Source organism: Dasypus novemcinctus, chromosome 18 (assembly GCF_030445035.2).
Source record: "Dasypus novemcinctus isolate mDasNov1 chromosome 18, mDasNov1.1.hap2, whole genome shotgun sequence".
Taxonomy (NCBI): domain Eukaryota; kingdom Metazoa; phylum Chordata; class Mammalia; order Cingulata; family Dasypodidae; genus Dasypus; species Dasypus novemcinctus.
The window spans coordinates 37,285,658-37,304,494 of record NC_080690.1 but is presented as its reverse complement, the minus strand read 5'-3'; the positions used below and the strand labels follow the sequence as shown (position 1 = coordinate 37,304,494).

The 18,837-nt window shown below is 37.1% G+C and overlaps 1 protein-coding gene across 10 annotated transcripts in view; it reads left to right on the top strand.

Moving 5' to 3' along the window:
• RBL2 (RB transcriptional corepressor like 2) overlaps nucleotides 1-18,837 on the top strand; it is a 105,582-nt gene that overhangs the window by 30,481 nt on the left and 56,264 nt on the right. For 9 of the 10 annotated variants that reach the window (XR_009181559.2, XR_011646302.1, XR_011646303.1 and 6 more), the window contains 8 exons: nucleotides 5,490-5,599; nucleotides 6,292-6,395; nucleotides 10,242-10,379; nucleotides 11,092-11,256; nucleotides 11,767-11,878; nucleotides 15,918-16,187; nucleotides 16,378-16,658; nucleotides 16,751-16,927. Coding sequence is in view for 5 of the 10 variants with exons in the window: in XM_058280011.2 (XP_058135994.1) it covers nucleotides 5,490-5,599; nucleotides 6,292-6,395; nucleotides 10,242-10,379; nucleotides 11,092-11,256; nucleotides 11,767-11,878; nucleotides 15,918-16,187; nucleotides 16,378-16,658; nucleotides 16,751-16,927 (1,357 nt within the window). In the remaining 5 variants the exon portion in view is untranslated. Of the gene's footprint in view, nucleotides 1-5,489; nucleotides 5,600-6,291; nucleotides 6,396-10,241; nucleotides 10,380-11,091; nucleotides 11,257-11,766; nucleotides 11,879-15,917; nucleotides 16,188-16,377; nucleotides 16,659-16,750; nucleotides 18,685-18,837 lie in introns of all 10 variants that reach the window. The other variant, XR_011646304.1, reaches the window with a different exon arrangement.

Below are 18,837 nucleotides of genomic sequence, written 5' to 3'. Positions count from 1 at the left end.
GCCAAAAGAACATTCCCAACTTTGTAGTTGTAACCACAAGCCTGCAAATCCCCAGAGTTTACCTGCTCCTTCCCCCAACCTTCCCCCCAGTTCCATGGATAGTCCAACCCAACCCCCCCACCTTATCCCCCTCACAAACTAGTGGCACCAAACCCAGTAGCATCACTGCACAACTACACCCGTCTACCTTATCATAGGGAAAGCTTTTAGCATTTCACCATTGAATGTGGTGTTGGGTTTTTCATAATACCCTTTATTATATTGAGGAAGTTTCTTTTTTTTCCTATCTTTTGAACTGTTTTTATCAGGAAAGGGTGCTGTATTTTGTTGAATGTTTTTTCTGCATCAATAGAGATGATAATGTGATTTGTTTTCTTTTGATCTTTTAATGTGGTATATTACACTGATTGATTTTCTTATGTTGAACTATCTTTGCATAACAGGGATAAAAGCCACTTCGTCATGGTGTGTAATTCTTTTGATGTATTGTTAAATATGATTAGCAAGTATTTTGTTGAAGCTTTTAGCATCTAGGTTCATTAGAGAAATGGGTCTGTAATTTTCCCTTCTTGTGGTGTCTTTGTTTGGCTTTGATGTTAGGGTGATGTTGGCATCATGGAATGAGTTAGACAGTGTTATTTCCACTTCTGTTTTTTGGAAGAGTTTAAGCAGGATTGATGTTAGTTCTCAGAATGTTTGGTAGAATTCACCCCTGAAGCCATCTGGTCCTGGGCTCTTCTTAGTTGGAAGGGTTTTGTGACTAATTCAGTGTCATTCCTTGTGATTGGTCCATTGAGTTCATCAGTTTCTTCTTTTGTCAGTGTAGGCTACTTGTGTGTTTCCAGGAATTTATCTAGCTTAGCTTAGTTATCCATCTTGTTGGCATACAATTTTTTACAGTATCATCTTAATGGTACTCTTTTTTTCCTGTGGGGTCAGTGGTGATATCCTTTCCTCATTTCTTATTTTATGTCATTGTATCTTCTTTCTTTTTTTGTTAGTCTTGCTAAAAGTTTGTCAATTTTATTAATCTTCTCAAAGAATCAGCTTTTGGTTTTGTTAATTTTTTTCTGGTCCTTTCTTATGTTCAATTTCATTTAGCTCTGCTCTAATCTTTGTTATTTCCTTCTTTCTACTTGCTTTGGGATTTGTTTGTTGTTCTTCCAATTCCTCCACATGTGCAGTTAGGCCTTTGAGTTTAGCTTTTTCTTATTTTTAAATATAGGCATTTATGGCTATAAATTTCCCTCTCAGCACTGCTTTTGCTGTATCCCATAGGTTTTGATATGCTGTGTTGTTGTTTTTATTCATTTCAAGGTAGTTATTGATTTCTTTTGCGATTTTCTCCTTAACCTATTGATTGTCTAAGAGTATGTTGTTTAATTTCCATATCTTTGTGCCTTCTCTGGCTCTCTGCTGCTTACTGATTTCCAGCTTCATTCCATTGTGGTCAGAGAAATTACTTTGTATAATTTCTTCTTTTCTGAATTCGCTAAGAGTTATTCTGTGACCTAGCATGTGGTCTGTCCTGGAGAATGATCTATGTGTGCTTGAGAAGAATGTATATCCTGCTGTAATTGGGGGTAATATTCTTTATATGTCTATTAGGTCTAGATCCACTAATATATTATTCAAAGTCTCTGTTTCTTTATTGATCCTCTGTTGAGATGTTCTGTCTAATGGCGATAATGTTGTATTAAAGTCCCCCAGTGTAATCGAAGAGGTATCTATTTCTCCACTTAGTTTTTCCAGTGTTTGCCTCATGTATTTTGAGGCACCCTGGTTAGGTGCATAAATGTTTCTGATTTTTCTTTCTTCTTGATAGATTAATATATATTGTCCTTCTTTGTCTCTTAACAATAGTTTTGCACTTAAAGTCTATTTTGTCTGGTATTAATGTAGCTACTCTTGCCCTTTTTTGGCTATTGTTTGCATGTAAAACCGTTTTCGAACCATTCATTTTCAACTTCCTTATGTCCCTGGGTCTTAGGTGAGTTACTTGTAGACACCATATAGATAGGTCATGTTTCCTTATCCATTCTGCCAATCTGTATCTCTTGATTGGAGAGTTTAATCCATTAACATTCAATGTTATTAGCCATATTTTCTTTTTTTTTTTTTTTTACTTTTTTTTTACTTTTTTTTACTATCTTTTTTTTTAAAGATACATAAATCACACAGAATGTTACATTAAAAAATATTAGAGTTTCCCATACACCCACTCCCCCCCCATAGTCATATTTTCTTTAGGATTATGTATGACATATGTTGTTTTTCTCTTTTTATCATTTAGCTATTCTTACCATTAATCCTCTTTCCTACACTCTCCTCCAACCCTCTCCTGCTTTTCCTTTCAATCTGCAGAACTCCCTTTAGTATTTCTTGAAGGGCAGATTTCTTATTGACAAACTCTCTTAATTTCTGTTTATCTGTGAATATTTTGACCTTTCCCTCATTTTTGAATGCCAGCTTTGCTGGATAAGGAATTCTTGGCCAGAAGTTTTTTTTCTTTTAGCACCTTAACTATATCATACCACTGCCTTCTTGCCTCTATGGTTTCAGAGGAGAAAGCAGTTTTTTATCTTACTGAGCTTTCCTTGTATGTCATGAATCTCTTTTTCTCTTACTGCTTTCAATATTCTCTCTTTGTCTTGAACATTAGATAATTTGACAAGTATGTTTCTTGCAGTAGATCTCTTAGGATTTATACTGTTGGGGGTGCTCTATGTTTCCTGGATATGTCCCTCAAAAGAGTTGAGAAATTTTCAGCCTATTTCCTCGAACACTTCTGCCTCCTTTCCCTTCTCTTCTCCCTCTGGGATGCCTATAATGCATGTATTTTTTGTGTTTCGTGTTACTGTTAAAATCCTAAGTCACTATTGGATTTTTTCTATCTTTTTATCTATCTGTTGTACTTTCTGTTTGATTTCAGATGTGCTGTGTTCTACATCACTAATTCTTTCCTCTGCGTGTTCAAATCTGCTGTTATATGCTTCTTGTGTATTTTCAATTTCTTGCATTGTGCCATTCATCACCATCATATCCATTATTTTTTTATGTATGTTTAAAATTTTTTCATGTGTTTCCCCAGTGTCTTTTTAGTATTCTTTATCCCTTCCTTCACTTCATTGATTCATGATGTTATTATTTGTTTGGACATCCTGATTAGTTATTGCACATTCTGCATCTCCTCCTGTTTTTTAGTTTGTTCATTAGGTTGGGCCATGTCTTTCTGTTTCTTAGTATAGCTTGTAATTTTTTGTTGGTGTCTAGGCATCTGTTTATCTTGATGTACTTTATTTGTTTGGTTAGCTTGTCTTTGTACTATTGGGTTTCATTTTGTTGTTCTGTGTGTGTGTGTTTGGTAAGGTTTGTTTTTGATACTTGGTCTTCTTATTCTGTATCCTTGCAGTTGTCTGTATTCCCTAGAAAAAAATTAGAACCAGAGGTAAGGAAAAGATAAGAAGAGAAAAAGAATAAAAGTAATAATAATAATAATCAAATAAAAAAGGTAGAAGAGGAACCATACAAGAGCTAGGAAAGTAAATAAGTAGTAAGAGTAAAATTCCAAAAAAGTACAGAGGAATAAGAATAAAAAAGGTGGAAAAAATGAAACAAGAAACAAAATAGAGAAAATAAATACAATGAATCAAAAAGTTGGAATGAATGATAAGAGAGGAAAAGAGAAAAATAAAAAAAAAAGAATTAAAAAAAAAGGCCAAACAAAATGAAATGAAAGTAAAAACAACAGAGGGAAGTGGACTTGACCCAGTGGTTAGGACTTCCATCTACCACATGGCAGGTCCGCGGTTCAAACCCCGGGGCCTCCTTGACCCATGTGGAGCTGGCTCATGTGCAAGTGCTGATGTGCACAAGGAGTGTCCCCCACATAGGGGAGCCCCACGCACAAGGAGTGAGCCCCGTAAGGAGAGCCGCCCAGCACCAAAGAAAGTGCAGCCTGCCCAAGAATGGTGCTGCACACATGGAGAGCTGACACAACAAGATGACGCAACAAAAAGAAACAGATTCCCAGTGCTGCTGATAAGGATAGAAACAGTCACAGAACATACAGCAAATGGACACAGAGAGCAGGCAACCTGGGGGGGGGGCAAGGGAAGAGAATGAAAGCAAAAAAACAAAAAAACCCCAGGAAACAGAAGATAGAAAAATGAAGGGAAGAAAAGAGATAAAGTAGATATAGTAAATAAAGAAAAGAAAAAGAAAGGAAACAAAGAAAGGGGAAAGACAACAAACAACAAAATATCAAAAAAACAACAACAACAAAAAAAACAGAAAAACAGCCTTTCCTCTTAAGCCCCTAAAGAGCTTCTCAGACTGTCCATGCTCATTAATCAGTCACCCTTCAGCATGCCCTCCACAGGTGATGTACTGAGTTTTAGTGACTAATGAAAGAAAAATAAATAAAAAAATAACAGATCCAAGAAAACCTAAAACAAGAAAAAAAAATGTCTATATGTTGTCCATCATAAGGTACCAGCTGGGTACCTGATAACCTGGTGGATCACTCTCTGGATCACTTCTCTAAGGAGACCTAGGAATTGAACCAGAACCTTCTTTATGCAAGGCAGGATTCCTCTACTGAGCTAGACCAGCTCCATGCCTTAAGCAGGCTTCAGAAAACTTATCTGGCTTTGTCTGTCCTCTTTCCCTCCAGCGGGTTAGGCATCTAACAGTTAGCCAAGCCTGGCTGTTTAGGTGCCTGTCTCTGCCCCCTCTCTACCTTAGTTCCTTTTTCTCCCAGGTCGGCTGGGTGTGATAGCTTGCCTGTTCAGATCCCCCCTTCCCTTTCCCTGCTGCTGCCTCAGTTTCCTATCGGTGACCCTCTAAGATTCAGAAGGAACTCAGCTGGCCAAACTCAATGAAAAGAAACCATGCTTCACCCTCTGCCACACCCTCTTCTTCTTGGGGAATGCTCCATCTGACTCCACTGGTTGCAGTAAGTCAGGGACTTTACCAAGAGTATTTGCCTTGAGGGTGGGGTATATGTTCTGGAATAACTCATGGTTTTCCTTTGGCTTCTTTTTCTGTATAGTTCTCTCCTAGATGATGTGTAACACTTTTCGGTTCTATGTATCTCCAAAGCAGCTCCCTTGGATAGGTTTTTGCCTTTTCTCTCTTCTTTTTTGTGAGGGACTCTGCCTACCTACTTCAATGCCATTTTCCCACAAGTCTGTCCAGGGAAATATTTGAGGGAAATTTGGTTTCGGAATATGTGTAGGGTCAGTGAGGGCGAGTCACAGAGATCAAATGGGCAAGGACCAAGACTGCTGAGTTTTCCACTCAAAATGATAATAGCACTACCTTTGAGAAGAAAGTATTGTATCTCTTGAATTAACCTGTGAAGTGTGTAGTTTCTGTTCACTCTACCTTATATTTACATATTAGCGAAATCTCAGAGTTGTAAATAGATTATCCCTTTGTAACTTAGGAAGACCTTTAAATTTGACAATTTCTTATTATCTTTTTAGGTCATGTTCCAGAGATCCAACCCAGTCTATTGCTAACAGATTGCGAGAAATGTATGAAATATATTCTCAGCATTCCCAGCCAGATGAGGATTTCAGTAATTGTGCTAAAGGTAGGATAATACTGTCTATACTGCTTCATCTTCAGAAGTGAACTACATGGAGTCCTTTCTTGGTAACTGAGTCAGAAATATGAGGAAAAGGTTTATGTCTTTAGACTGAAGGCTAGAATATGGTGTCTAATTTTTCTATCAACCAAGGGATCTTGGGGGCCCTTCTCATTAAGAAAGATACCTTAGACTGATACCTTAATTTGTCAGACTTCTGGTACTTATTTTTTTTCTTCATATTATTTGGTTTTCGTTTGTAGTATGGAAATTAAATAGAACTCTAGTGCTTCTTCAACATACTAAGAACAAGGACAGGCATAGGAGTTGTTTGATATCATGAATTGGAACCATGTATTTGTGGAATAGATACCAATTTCATACTTTCTAGTATTGAGCTACTTTGTTCAATAATGTTGTGAATCTTAAGAGAATGATATTACAGTTCCTTATAGGAAAATAAAGAACTATAATATCACAGTTTTAGAAAAATGAATGTTACCATGAGGAAAAGTAAGGAATCCTAGGGATGGTTGAAACAGCAACTGTAGGCAGCTAGCCAATGCATGTATTAGACATGTTGGGTTGGTTTTCTTGTTTTGGCTTTTTTGAGGGGAAGGGCAGGGTGAAGAAGAAGGATGGATTCACAGTACTTACTTTATTTGCATATGATTTTTGTGTTTTCAATATTTCTGCAGAAATTTCCAGCAAACATTTTCGTTTTGCAGAGATGCTTTACTATAAAGTATTGGAATCTGTTATTGAACAGGAACAGAAAAGATTGGGAGACATAGATTTATCTGTGAGTAAAACAAGAGAATGTATTGATTATCACAATTAAATGTAGTTTCTTTCCTGCCTTACCTACTGGGAGAAAAAAGCCATTAATGAAGATGTAATAGCTTTGAGGGAATAAGGTTGGCACCTAAGGAAAGTTCAGAGCCCTCTCACCCTCTTTCCCTGTTTTAGTTTCCTGGATGCTAAAACAAATACCGCACAATGGGTTGGCTTAAACAATGGGAATTTATTAGCTCATGGCTTCAGAAGCTAGAAAGCTTGCTTTCTCCCTGGGTTAGTATCTTGTGGCTGGCCAGCAATCTTCAGGGCTCCTTTGCTTTTCTGTCACATGATAATGCGACATGGTGGCATCTTCTTTCTCTTTCCAGTTCCATTACTTCCAGTATCTGACTGCTCTCTGTAACTTCTCTCTGTGTTCAGTTTGTTTTTTTTTTAGCTTATAAAGTCTTCACCCATATTGGATTAAAGCCCACCCTCATTCATTGTAGGCACACCTTAGCTAATAACATCGTCAAATCCTATTTACAATTGGGTAAATTGTAAATACACCCACAGTTCCGAGGGTTAGGACCTCAATTTGCTTTTTGTGGGGGACATGATTCAATCCCCAGAAATGCCCCATTTAGTGTTTCTCAGTATAACAGGCCATTAACTTACAAATTCTGTCAGTAGGAAAACTTCAGTCATGGATAAAACATTTAGGCTTAACTTTAATTATAGGAAGAATAAATTGATTATTGAAGAGATGGGACTTTAACATAAATTTTCTACCATTCCGTATTGTATTTTGTAGTCAAGAAATGTAAATTGATTTTGAAACAAATGGTATTTGCTTTTTTCATTTTTAAAAATAACTTACTGAAGTATATCATTCATACATGAACATACATAAAGTGTATTGTGAAAGTTACGAACTTACAGAACAAGCATTCATAACATCATACAGGGCTCCCATATATGACCTCACCACAAACACCTTGCATTGTTGTGAAACATTTGTAACAAATTATGAAAGAGCATCGGCAAAGTATTACTACTAACTATAGTTAGCTTACATTTGGTGTATTTTGCCGCCAACCCACCCTCTAATTTTTTTGTTCATAAACCATGCAATTTATCTAAAGTGTACAATCACCAAGTTTTGCTTTCATCTCTTCAGTCATTATTAGAGCATTTTCATTACTCAAAAAACTCTTACTATAGACGGAGGATATGATCCTATATTTAGAAAATCCTGAAATATTTACATCAGCTACTTGAGTTAATGAATGCGTTCAACAAAGTGGCACACAAAAATCAGTAACGTTTCTATACAATAGTAATGAGCAAGCTGAGGAGGAAATCAAGAAAATTCCATTTACAATAGTAACAAAAAGACTCAAATATCTAGGAATCAATTTAAGCAGAAATGTAAAGGATTGTATTAGTCAGCCAGAAGGGGTACTGATGCAAAGTACCAGAATTCTGTTGACTTTTATAAAGGGTATTTATTTGGCGTAGAAGTTTACAGTCACAGGGCCCTAAAGAGTCCAAGTCAAGGTGCCATAAGAGGTACTTTCTCACCCAGTCTGTTGCCGTGTCTTGACACAAGGCTGCTGGTATCTGTGCGGGTTCAGTCTTCCTCTCCTCTTTAGGCTCTGTGGGCCCATCTTCTCCTGATCTCAACTGTGTCCTGGCATAAGGCTCAACTCTATCCCTGGGGCTCATTTCTTTCCAGGCTCAGCTGCTCTGGTCTCTTCACAAGGTCAGCTGTAGACATCTCTCTTCCCAAGGCCTCTACCATATCTAAGGAGCTGTCTCTATTCCTCTCTGTTCTTCTCCTGTATAACTACCTCCCTTTCTTTGATTGAGCATCCGTTTATATAGCCCACAGTTGTAGGCTAGCTATAGGTTGGGGCTCAAACGGAGTTGCCATAATGACATTGTCAAATAAAAGCCCTAATCTTGATTTAATAAAGTAAAAGTGGAACCTCTGAGTCTAATACAATCTGATATGCCTAGAGGAACAGACCAGTTTACAAACATAATCCAATATCTACTTTTGGAGTTCATAAACAATACCAAACTGTCACAAGGATCTGTATTCAGAAAACCACAAAACACTGCTAAAAGAAATCAAAGAAGACCTAAACAAATGGAATTACATTCCGTGTTCAAGGATTGGAAGATTAAACATTGTGAAGCTGTCAGTACTACCCAAATTTATAGACTCAATGCAATACCAAAAAAATTCCAATAGCCTACTTTACAGAAATAGAGAAGTCAGTTACCAATTTATTTCTAAGGGAAAGGGGTCCCAAATAGTAAAAAACATCTTAAAAAAGTATAGGCAGCGGACTTGGCCCAGTGGTTAGGGCATCCGTCTACCACATGGGAGGTCCGCGGTTCAAACCCCGGGCCTCCTTGACCCGTGTGCAGCTGGCCCATGCGCAGTGCTGATGTGCGCAAGGAGTGCCCTGCCACGCAGGGGTGTCCCCACGTAGGGGAGCCGCATGGGCAAGGAGTGCGCCCCGTAAGGAGAGCCGCCCAGCGCGAGAGAAAGTGTAGCCTGCCCAGGAATGGCACCGCACACATGGAGAGTTGACACAACAGGATGACGCAACAAAAAGAGACATAGATTCCCGTGCAGCTAACAACAGAAGCGGACAAAAATGCAGCAGATGGACACAGAGAACAGACAACTGGGGTGGGGGAGGGAAGGGGAGAGAAATAAAAAATAAATCTTTAGGGGAAAAAAAAAAGTTATGGCTAATTAATTAAAAAAAAAAAAAAAGTATAAATTCTGAGTAGTCACCCTTCCTGACCATGAAGGGTATTTACTTTTAATGTCATCGATAAGAATAAATTTTAATTAGCATTTTAAACAAAATTACAAAATCAGCCAAAATTTACTCTTGTCCCTTATATTTATATCTCTTTTTTTATATATAGATGTCTTGGCTGTGTGAATTTAAAAGGTTGGGTTTTGACTTAAATTTTTAAGATTGTGAAACATGCTTTCGGAAGGAATATAAAATATCTACAGTTAAGGGGTGAATAATAAGCAGATACCTTATTCATCTAAGTAACTTTTAAATTCAAAAATAATGTTTATATAAAATTTCAGAAAGTTAATATACAAAAAGAAGAAAATAAAAGTCATCCACAATTATGCCACCCTAAAATAATCATGGTCACTTAGCCAGTCTCCTGCTGCTTATTTTCCTTCTAGCTATTTTTTTGGCAGTAGTCTCTTATTGTTCAGACTGTTTTTTGTTTGTTTTTTAAGCATTTTTGGTTATTTTTAGTTAAAGAGAAAGCCTTTTCCAAGGGCAAAAAAGTAAACCGAAGATCAGAAGGAGGCCAGGTGTAGGCTTCCCACAAGCCCCTGCTCCAAACTCCAAAGTGATCAGAAAGATGGGCCTCTAAGGATTCCTTTGGTGGGGTGGACAGAGTTTCCAGGCCACCCTTGGCCACTGGGTGGGCAAGTGTGCTCTAAGGTGATTTCTACACCCTGGTTGGCCGGGCATGTACATATTGTTTTGTAACATTCTTCTAAAGCATCAAGTTTTGTTGCTTGTTCATTGTTTTTGGCTAGGGATTTAATCTTCTTTATTTGCTGTATTTCTCTGTATGTAAGATTTTTGAAGGTTCTCATAAATTCCTTTCATATATATACATTTTTTCTCCTTTTCAAAAAGTCAGCTTATTTATATAGTTAGGAAAAGTTTTGTAAGAAAATGTAAGCACGTACTTTCCACTAACTCAGAAAATGTGACTTCCTTTGGTATTTCTATTTAACTCAACTGGGTATGAAATGTTTTTATAGAGTAGGCTAATGTTTCTAAATGTTAATAACTTTGTTTTATAGGGCATTCTGGAACAAGATGCATTTCACAGGTCGCTCTTAGCCTGCTGCCTTGAGGTCATCACTTTTTCTTATAAGCCTCCAGGAAATTTTCCATTTATTACTGAAATATTTGATGTGCCACTTTATCATTTTTATAAGGTATTTTAAAAAATCTCATGCTGATGGGAAAATTATAGATAAGACAGACTTTAAATATTAATCATTTAATTCATTTAAACATATAAGTAAAGTTCTTGTATTTTTAATTATGCATTTAATAATCTCTAGTCTATTTGGAGAGCACAGAAAAAAGGACAGTTTTAAGTGCAAGATCAATTCTTTGTGATATAGTATGGAAGACCTGTTGTGTGTAAAAACTTGTTTTGATTCCTCCCTTTATTTGAAAGGCTTTAGAATACTGTGATTTTATGAGCTAAGAAGACTCTTGTTAAAAAAAAAGATAACGAGCACATCACTAGCTTATTTTGTAGAGGAAACTTCTTTTGTATTTTTTGAAAGATAACATTGAAAATATCTTTCAGAAAAAAATAAAATTTTTCTTTCACATCTTTTATAGAGGCACTGAATTATAGCATTGATTTGGTAGTTGTTTCCTTCTCAATGTTGGCATAGTATATATCTTAACTCTCTTATAGCAGTCAAAACTAATTTTTATAGTTTATGGATTGAATATTTAGTTTTGTAGTTTTTTTAATAAGAATTTTTTAAAATAATGTTTTTCAATATACAAGACATATTTTTGTATATTATATATTCAGATATTTTTGAAATGTTACTATACCAAAGATTATATATAATTTATGCATGTAGTTTAATAATTATTAAACTAGGGCATTTTTCTTTTTTTCAGGTGATAGAAGTATTCATTAGAGCAGAAGATGGCCTTTGTAGAGAGGTGGTAAAACACCTTAATCAGATTGAAGAACAGATCTTAGACCATTTGGCATGGAAACCAGAGTCCCCACTTTGGGACAGAATTAGGGATAATGAAAACAGAGTGCCTACATGTGAAGAGGTTTGTGAAAATATCTTAATATTTTTCTATAAGAAAAGTACATCAATGTCTAGTCTATTCCTAATCCCCTTTCATAGAGAGCAGTAAAGCTTAGTGTCTTCCTTTGGTGGATGGGAGCTGGGACAAAAAAGGTAGCATTTGGGTTTAATATGATTCAATCACCCCTGTAGCGAAAAGGGAGCAAGAGCCATAGAAATAATTTGTGGTTGTCTCAGCATTTCAGTGACAGGGTAAGAATTCAGTGTTATGCTTTGATTTCCTGACCAAATTTCTGTTACCTTAGAGTAGTTGATACTCTCCAAATCAGTGATGAAGGTTGATTCATATTTACTATCAATTTATCAGCTTTTGAGTTTTTTAAGATGGCCAGAAAAATTTTTAACTCTAACATGGCAGTAGAGACGTCAGCTGATTTTATTTAGGTGACTGCCTGAGGTTCAGATTCTTAGTATATTTCTAGTTAAAATGCTTTCTTGAGTATTAACATTCTGTGTGAACAATTTTTTATAGGTTATGCCACCTCAGAACTTGGAAAGAGCAGATGAAATTTGTATTGCTGGCTCGCCTTTGACTCCCAGAAGGGTCAGTGAAGTTCGTGCTGATACTGGAGGACTTGGAAGAAGTACGTTTGAAATAGTAGGGGGAATATTTGGGGGCTCAATATCTGGGGATTTAAATTTCATCTAAATGTGTGAGTGAAGTTAATAGGGTATTTTTAAAGGAAAATATTCTGTGCATTATAGTACCACATGGACCTTTTAAAAGTAATGCCTTTGAGGAATATTTAAGAACGCAGGAAAATGCATAATATAACAATTTTTTTAAAGGTATAATACTAGATATTTTATTTGATCTCAATTTTTATGTGTATGTTTATCTCTAAGCATATAAAAGGGCTGAAATGGAAAAATCAAATTGTTAGTGATCATTAATGAGTGATAGAATTACAGGTAATTTCTGTACATTTTTAAAGACAAATATGTATAACTTTTAAAATGATAAGAAACAGCAAAACTTTCTAAAGATAGAATTGTATAGTCCAGTTAGGCCCAGAATAGCCAGTGAGGTGAAAGGGCTCTGTCATCTGAACACTTTCAACTTTGACTTTTTTTTTTAGAGTAGTTGTATCTTTACAGAAAAATCGTGTAGAAAGTACAGTTTCTGTGTACATCCCTCACTCCAGCATAGTTTTCCCTGTTATTAACATTTTGTATTAGTGTGGTACCTTTCTTACAATTCATGAAACATTATTATAATAATTACTAGCTATCGTCCACAGTTTACATTAGGATCACTCTTTGTGTTGTACAATTCTGTTCTGGTAACATATATACAATGTAAAATTAATCATTTTAGCCACTTTCAAATATACAATTCAGAGGTATTAAATACAGTCCTGATGTTATGCTACTATCACCACCATCCATTATCAAAACTTTTCCATCACCCCAAATAGAAACTCGCTATTCATTAAACATTAACTCCCCAACCCCAACCCCTCACCCTAGTAACAACCTGTATTCTAATTTCAGACTTTAAGAATTTTTAGCTTTGACTCTTGCAAGTTGAGCTGTGCTTCCTTGGTTAATATGATACCAGTGCAGGGCCAAGAAATACAGAAAAGAGAAGGTTTGCTATACATCTGCTTTACATTTTAGGCAGCTTCTTAGAAGATCTGCCAAGTATAAGGTTTTAGATAACATACTTGAGATATAATAACTTTTTTAATAAGATTTATTTTATTATTTATTTCTCTCCACCCCCTCATTGTTTGCACTTACTGTGTCTGTCTTCCTTGTTTCTTTAAGAGGCACTGGGAACTGAACCCAGGACCTCTGAAATGGAAGGGAGGAGCCTAATAGCTTGAGCCGCTTCTGTTCCCTGCTTGTTGTGTCTCTCATGTTTTTCTTCCTGTCCCTCTTGTTGAGTCAGCTCGCTGTGCCTGCCCATTGCATTGTTTGTTGTCTTACTTGTTTTCTTTAGGAGGCACCAGGAACCTCTGCTCCCTGCTTTGTGTGTCTCTTGTTTTTCTTCTTATGTCTCTTGTTGTGTCATCTTGTTGCATCAACTTGCCACGCTTGCCCTTTGCGCCAGCTCTCTGTCTTCTTTAGAAGGCACTGGGAACTGAACCAGGGACCTCCTATGTGGTAGGCAGGTGCTCAGTTGCTTAAGCCATATCCACTTCCCTATAATAACTTTTTTGTTTTGTTTTTATTTCTCTCCCCTTCCCCTCCCCCAGTTGTCTGCTCTCTGTGTCCATTTGCTGTGTGTTCTTCTGTGACCGCTTCTATTCTTATCAATGGCACCAGAAATCTGTGTTTCTTTTTGTTGCATCATCTTGTTGTGTCAGCTCTCTGTGTGTGTGACCCCATTCTTGGGCAGGCTGCACTTTCTTTTGTGCTGGGTGGCTCTCCTTACGGGGCGCATTCCTTGTGCGTGGGGCTCCCCTACGCGGGGGACAACTCTGCGTGGCACGGCACTCCCTGTGCTCATCAGCACTGCACCTGGACCAGATCCACACAGGTCAAGGAGGCCCGGGGTTTGAACTGTGGACCTCCCATGTGGTAGGCAGATGCCCTATCCATTGGGCCACGTCTCCTTCCCTATAATAACTTTTTAAAGAGCAATTATGTAAATCCAGAGAGTTCTGAATCCTTCATTGCCGTAGGAAGGATATGTTTATTTCTAGTTTAGTTTTTTCTTTTTGAAGATTTTTATTAATGAAAATGTCAGTCATACACAAAGGACCTCAGTTAATCATCACTTTGGCTTCAACAGTTATTAAATTTTGCCAGTTTTTTTTTTAAGCTTTATTTTATTTATTTCTCTCCCCCATTCACCCCCATTGTCTGCTCTTTTGTGTCCATTCACTGTGTGTTCTTTCTGTGTCTGCTTGTATCCTCATTAGGAGACTCCAGGAACCAATCCCGGAATCTTCTAGAGTGGAAGAGAGGCAATCATTCTCTTGCACCACCTCAGCTCCCTGCTCTGCTATGTCTTCTTATTGTTTCTCCTCTGTGTCTCTTGTTGTGTCATCTTGCTGTGTCAGCTCTCCTCAGCAGCCAGCACTCCTGCGCAGGGCGGCATTCCTGTGCAGGGCAGCACTCCCGCATGGGCCAGCTTGGCGCATGGGCCAGCTTGCCTTCACCAGGAGGCCCTGGGCATTGAACCCCGGACCTCCTATCTGGTAAAAAGGAGCCCAACTGCTTGAGCTACATCTCTTTCTCAAATTTTGCCGGTTTTGTTGCATCTGTTCCTTCACATTTCTGTTTTGTTTTGGTGTTTGAAGGAGTTCAGTATTTCAGTATGTATCTCCAAATGGAAGGATTTTTTGTTTTAATAGTACCACAATGCTATTATCCATCTGATTAAGTTTTTTTAAATGAAATTAATAAGCATTGGGCTATGGGATAAGGATAATTTTTAAAATCAGGAGTCACTCGAAGTCATTGCATACTAAGTAAATATGGATGATCTAATGAAAACTTTCCCATTTTTGAAAGAGGAATCATATTGACTTGTTTTTCTGCTTCTTACTACTCCAACCCATAGATCTGACAACTTTTTCAGTTCTATTTTTGTAGAGTTGTTCCTTCTCAGATCTACTGATCAGTCCCTGACTTTAAACTTCATTATCTTTGTACTTATCATGTCTCCCTTTTCCTGAGATGTTTTACTATATTAACAGGTATTCTTTCTGAGTGCAATTCTGCTTCAGCTACAGATCTTGCTTTTGTGTCATTAAGAAATTGAAATAAGCCACCATGTGTCAGTACTTTTTAGGACCTCCCAACATATATTTTTTAATTTAAAAAACCCACTGATTCCCAGTTTTCACAAAAGGACATGTAAGAAGGAAAGTAATCTTTACATCTCAAAATCTTGAGACACTACTATAAATACTTAAAAATAGACTAATCTTAATTGAATCCAAACCATGTATGTCCATTCTTGCTGAAGAGCACTATTGAGTTTTACTAATTTTCTATATGTGGAATAAGGTACAAATGAAAATTCGCAAAACTGGGAAATGTTCCCAGATACCATATTACCATTAAGTCCCTTTAGTAAGTAGTGGCTCTAGAGTGAAGTCACATCTTCCATGAGTGTTAGGCAGAAATTGAATATGGTCAGAAATACAAGAAAATAGAATAATTCTTTAAATAACCCCTCAATCAAGGCCCTATGGCAGTGGAGGTCAAAGTCTAATTTGATTTAGTGAAGGATGAGGTAGAGAAGGGAGCACTATGGGACAAATAGAGAAAAGTTCCTTTTTTAAAGAAGTTTTATACTTAGTAGTATCCAGTAGTTTAATGTTGCTAAGATGTGACTCCTGTATTTTTTGTTTTTAAAATTATGAAGTATTTCAAACATTCTACTTGATTTTACTTTTAAAAGCTTAGATGATATACAGGAACCTCTTATGTTTTTTGAAATGTAACCTTTTCTGTGATGTATGTATCTTCAAAAAAATACAATTTATAAAAATGATGGGGGGATGTGGGTTATAAGGGAACCTCTTATGTTTTTTTTAATGTAATGTTCTATGTGATCTATTAACTTTAATAAAAACATTTAAAAAAGTGAAAAAAAAAAAAGATGAAAGTCAAATCTGTCTCCTGGAGTTAAAGAGCTTGTTTGATTTCTTGTTTTGACCGTAGGTATAACATCTCCAACCACATTATATGATAGGTACAGCTCCCCAACAGCCAGCACTACTAGAAGGCGATTATTTGTCGAGAATGATAGCCCCTCTGATGGAGGGACACCTGGACGCATTCCCCCACAGCCCCTAGTCAATGCTGTCCCAGTGCAGAATGTATCTGGAGAGGCTGTTTCTGTCACACCAGTTCCTGGACAGACTCTGGTCACCATGGCAACGGCCACTGTAACAGCCAACAATGGACAAACAGTGACCATTCCTGTCCAAGGTAAGGATGGAAGAGTTCTTTCTCTGTGGCATTTATTGTAAAGTTACCTGAGTTTTGACTGGAGTGACGAAATGGGACAGCATAGTGGTATGATGGGGATTGGGAGGATAGAGATCAGAAACTTCTGCTTGGGAGAATCTTGTATTATCATCATTTTCTTTGTGCTTTTTTCCTCTGTAACAATTTGTAGGTATTGCCAATGAAAATGGAGGGATAACATTCTTCCCAGTCCAAGTCAATGTTGGGGGGCAAGCCCAAGCTGTAACTGGCTCAATCCAGCCCCTCAGTGCACAGGCCCTGGCTGGAAGTCTAAGCTCTCAACAAGTGACAGGAACAACCTTGCAGGTTTCAGGTCAGGTGGCCATTCAACAGATTTCCCCAGGTGGACAACAGCAGAAACAAGGCCAGCCTTTAATCAACAGCGATAGCAGATCCAGGAAGACCAGCTCTTTATCACTTTTCTTTAGAAAGGTAATTTTTCATGTATGCTGACCAGAGCTTGGGCTTGGGGGAATATAAGTGTTAGGTAAATAAAATTTGAAATGTTTTTGTTTATCAACCAGGTTTACCATTTAGCAGGTGTCCGCCTTCGGGATCTGTGTGCTAAACTAGATATTTCAGATGAATTGAGGAAAAAAATCTGGACCTGCTTTGAATTCTCCATAATTCAGTGTCCTGAACTTATGATGGACAGACATTTGGACCAACTGTTAATGTGTGCCATTTATGTGATGGCAAAGGTGAGTTTGGACCTGAAAAGGACACAGGCACAGGTGCTACTTTGATACTCTTAAACTCATTTTTTAAAACATCTTTATTGAGATATAATTCACATACAATACACCCATTTACTGTTTTTAATATATCACAGATACATGCTACTGTCACCAGTCAATATTAGAACATTTCGTCATCTCAAAAAGAAAACCCATACTCTTTAGCTATTACTCCTTATCTCTCAAACCCAAAATAACCACTAATCTACTTTTTTGTCTATATAGATTTGCTTATTCAGGACATTTCATTTAAATGGAATCATAGACTATGTGGTCTTCTATGACTGTCTTCTTAGTATAGTCCTCTTAAGGTTCATTCTTGTTGTGGCATGTATCATTATTTCATTCCTTTTTATTGCCAAGTAATATTACATTATACGAATATACCACATATTGTTAATCCATTCATTAGTTGATGGACATTTTGCTTGTTTCTATCTTTCAGCTATTACAAATGATTTTGCTATAAACATTTGTATACAAGTTTTATGTGGACATGTTTTCATTTTCCATTTATATACTGAGGAGTGGAATTCTGAGTTATATGAGAACTCTATGTGTAATCATTAGAGAAATGCCAGACTGTTTTCCGAAGTAGCTGCACCGTTTTACATTCCCCACAGCAGCATATGAGGGTTCTAGTTTCTCTGGATCCTTTTCAATGCTTGCTATTATCTTTCTAATTCTAGCCATCCTAATGATTGTGAAGTGGTATGTTATTGTGGTTCTGATTCACATTTTGATTCACATTGATAACTGATGATGTCCAGCACTATACTATGCTTATTGACCATTTATATGTTTTCCTAAGAGAAATATGTGTTCAGATCTTTTCCCCAGTTTTAAATTGGCTTGTCTTTTTATTATTGAGTTGCAAGAGCTCTTTATATAGTCTGTATACAACTCTCTCATTAGAGGGCTATATGATTTGCACATATTTTCTCCCATTCTTGGGATTGTCTCTTCATTTCTTGGTATTCTTTGAAGCATAAATGTTTTAATTCTGATGAAATCCAATTTATATGTGCTTGCTTGTATTGCTTATACTTCGGGGTTATATCTACGAATCCTTTGCCAATTCCAAGGTCATAAAGATTCATGTCTATGTTTTTTTCTAAGAATTTTATAGTTTTAGCTCTAACATTTAGGTCTTTGACCCCTTTTGAGTTGACTTTTGTGTATGTTGTGAGGTCAGGGTCCAACTTCATTCTTTTGCATGTGGCTAACCAGTTATCCCAGCACTGTTTGTTGAAAAGATTATTCCTTCCCCATTGGATGGTCTTGACACCTTGTTGAAAATCAGTTGACCATTGATATGTGGGTTTATTTCTGGATTCTCAATTTTATTGCATTGCGCTACATGTCTGTCACTGTGCCAGTACCATACTGTTTTGATTATTTTTGCCTCCAAGTCTGAAATTGGGAAGTGAGTCTCATCTACTTTGTTCTTTATTAGATTGTTTTGGCTATTCTGGGTCTGTCGCAATTTCATATTAATTTTAGAATCAGCTTGTCAATTTCTAAAAAGAAGCCAACTAGGATTCTGATAGGGATTTAGTTGAATCTGTAGATTGATATGTGAAATGTTGCCATCTTAAAAACATTGTCTTCAAGTCCATAAACATGGGATAATTTATAATTATTTAGATCTTTAAATTTTTTCCACAATATTTTGAAGTTTTGAGAGTATAAGTTTTTATAAATTTTTGTTAAGTTTATAAGTATTTAATTGTTGGCCTCCGCTGCGGCACTGCAGGCGGGTCACTGCAGGCGAGTCGCTGCCGGGGATCGGGCCTACGCCACGGCCTGACCGGGGCGGCAGCGGGCGGCTCAAGGCTTGGGGAGACGCGCGGTTCGATGGAGGAAAAACCACG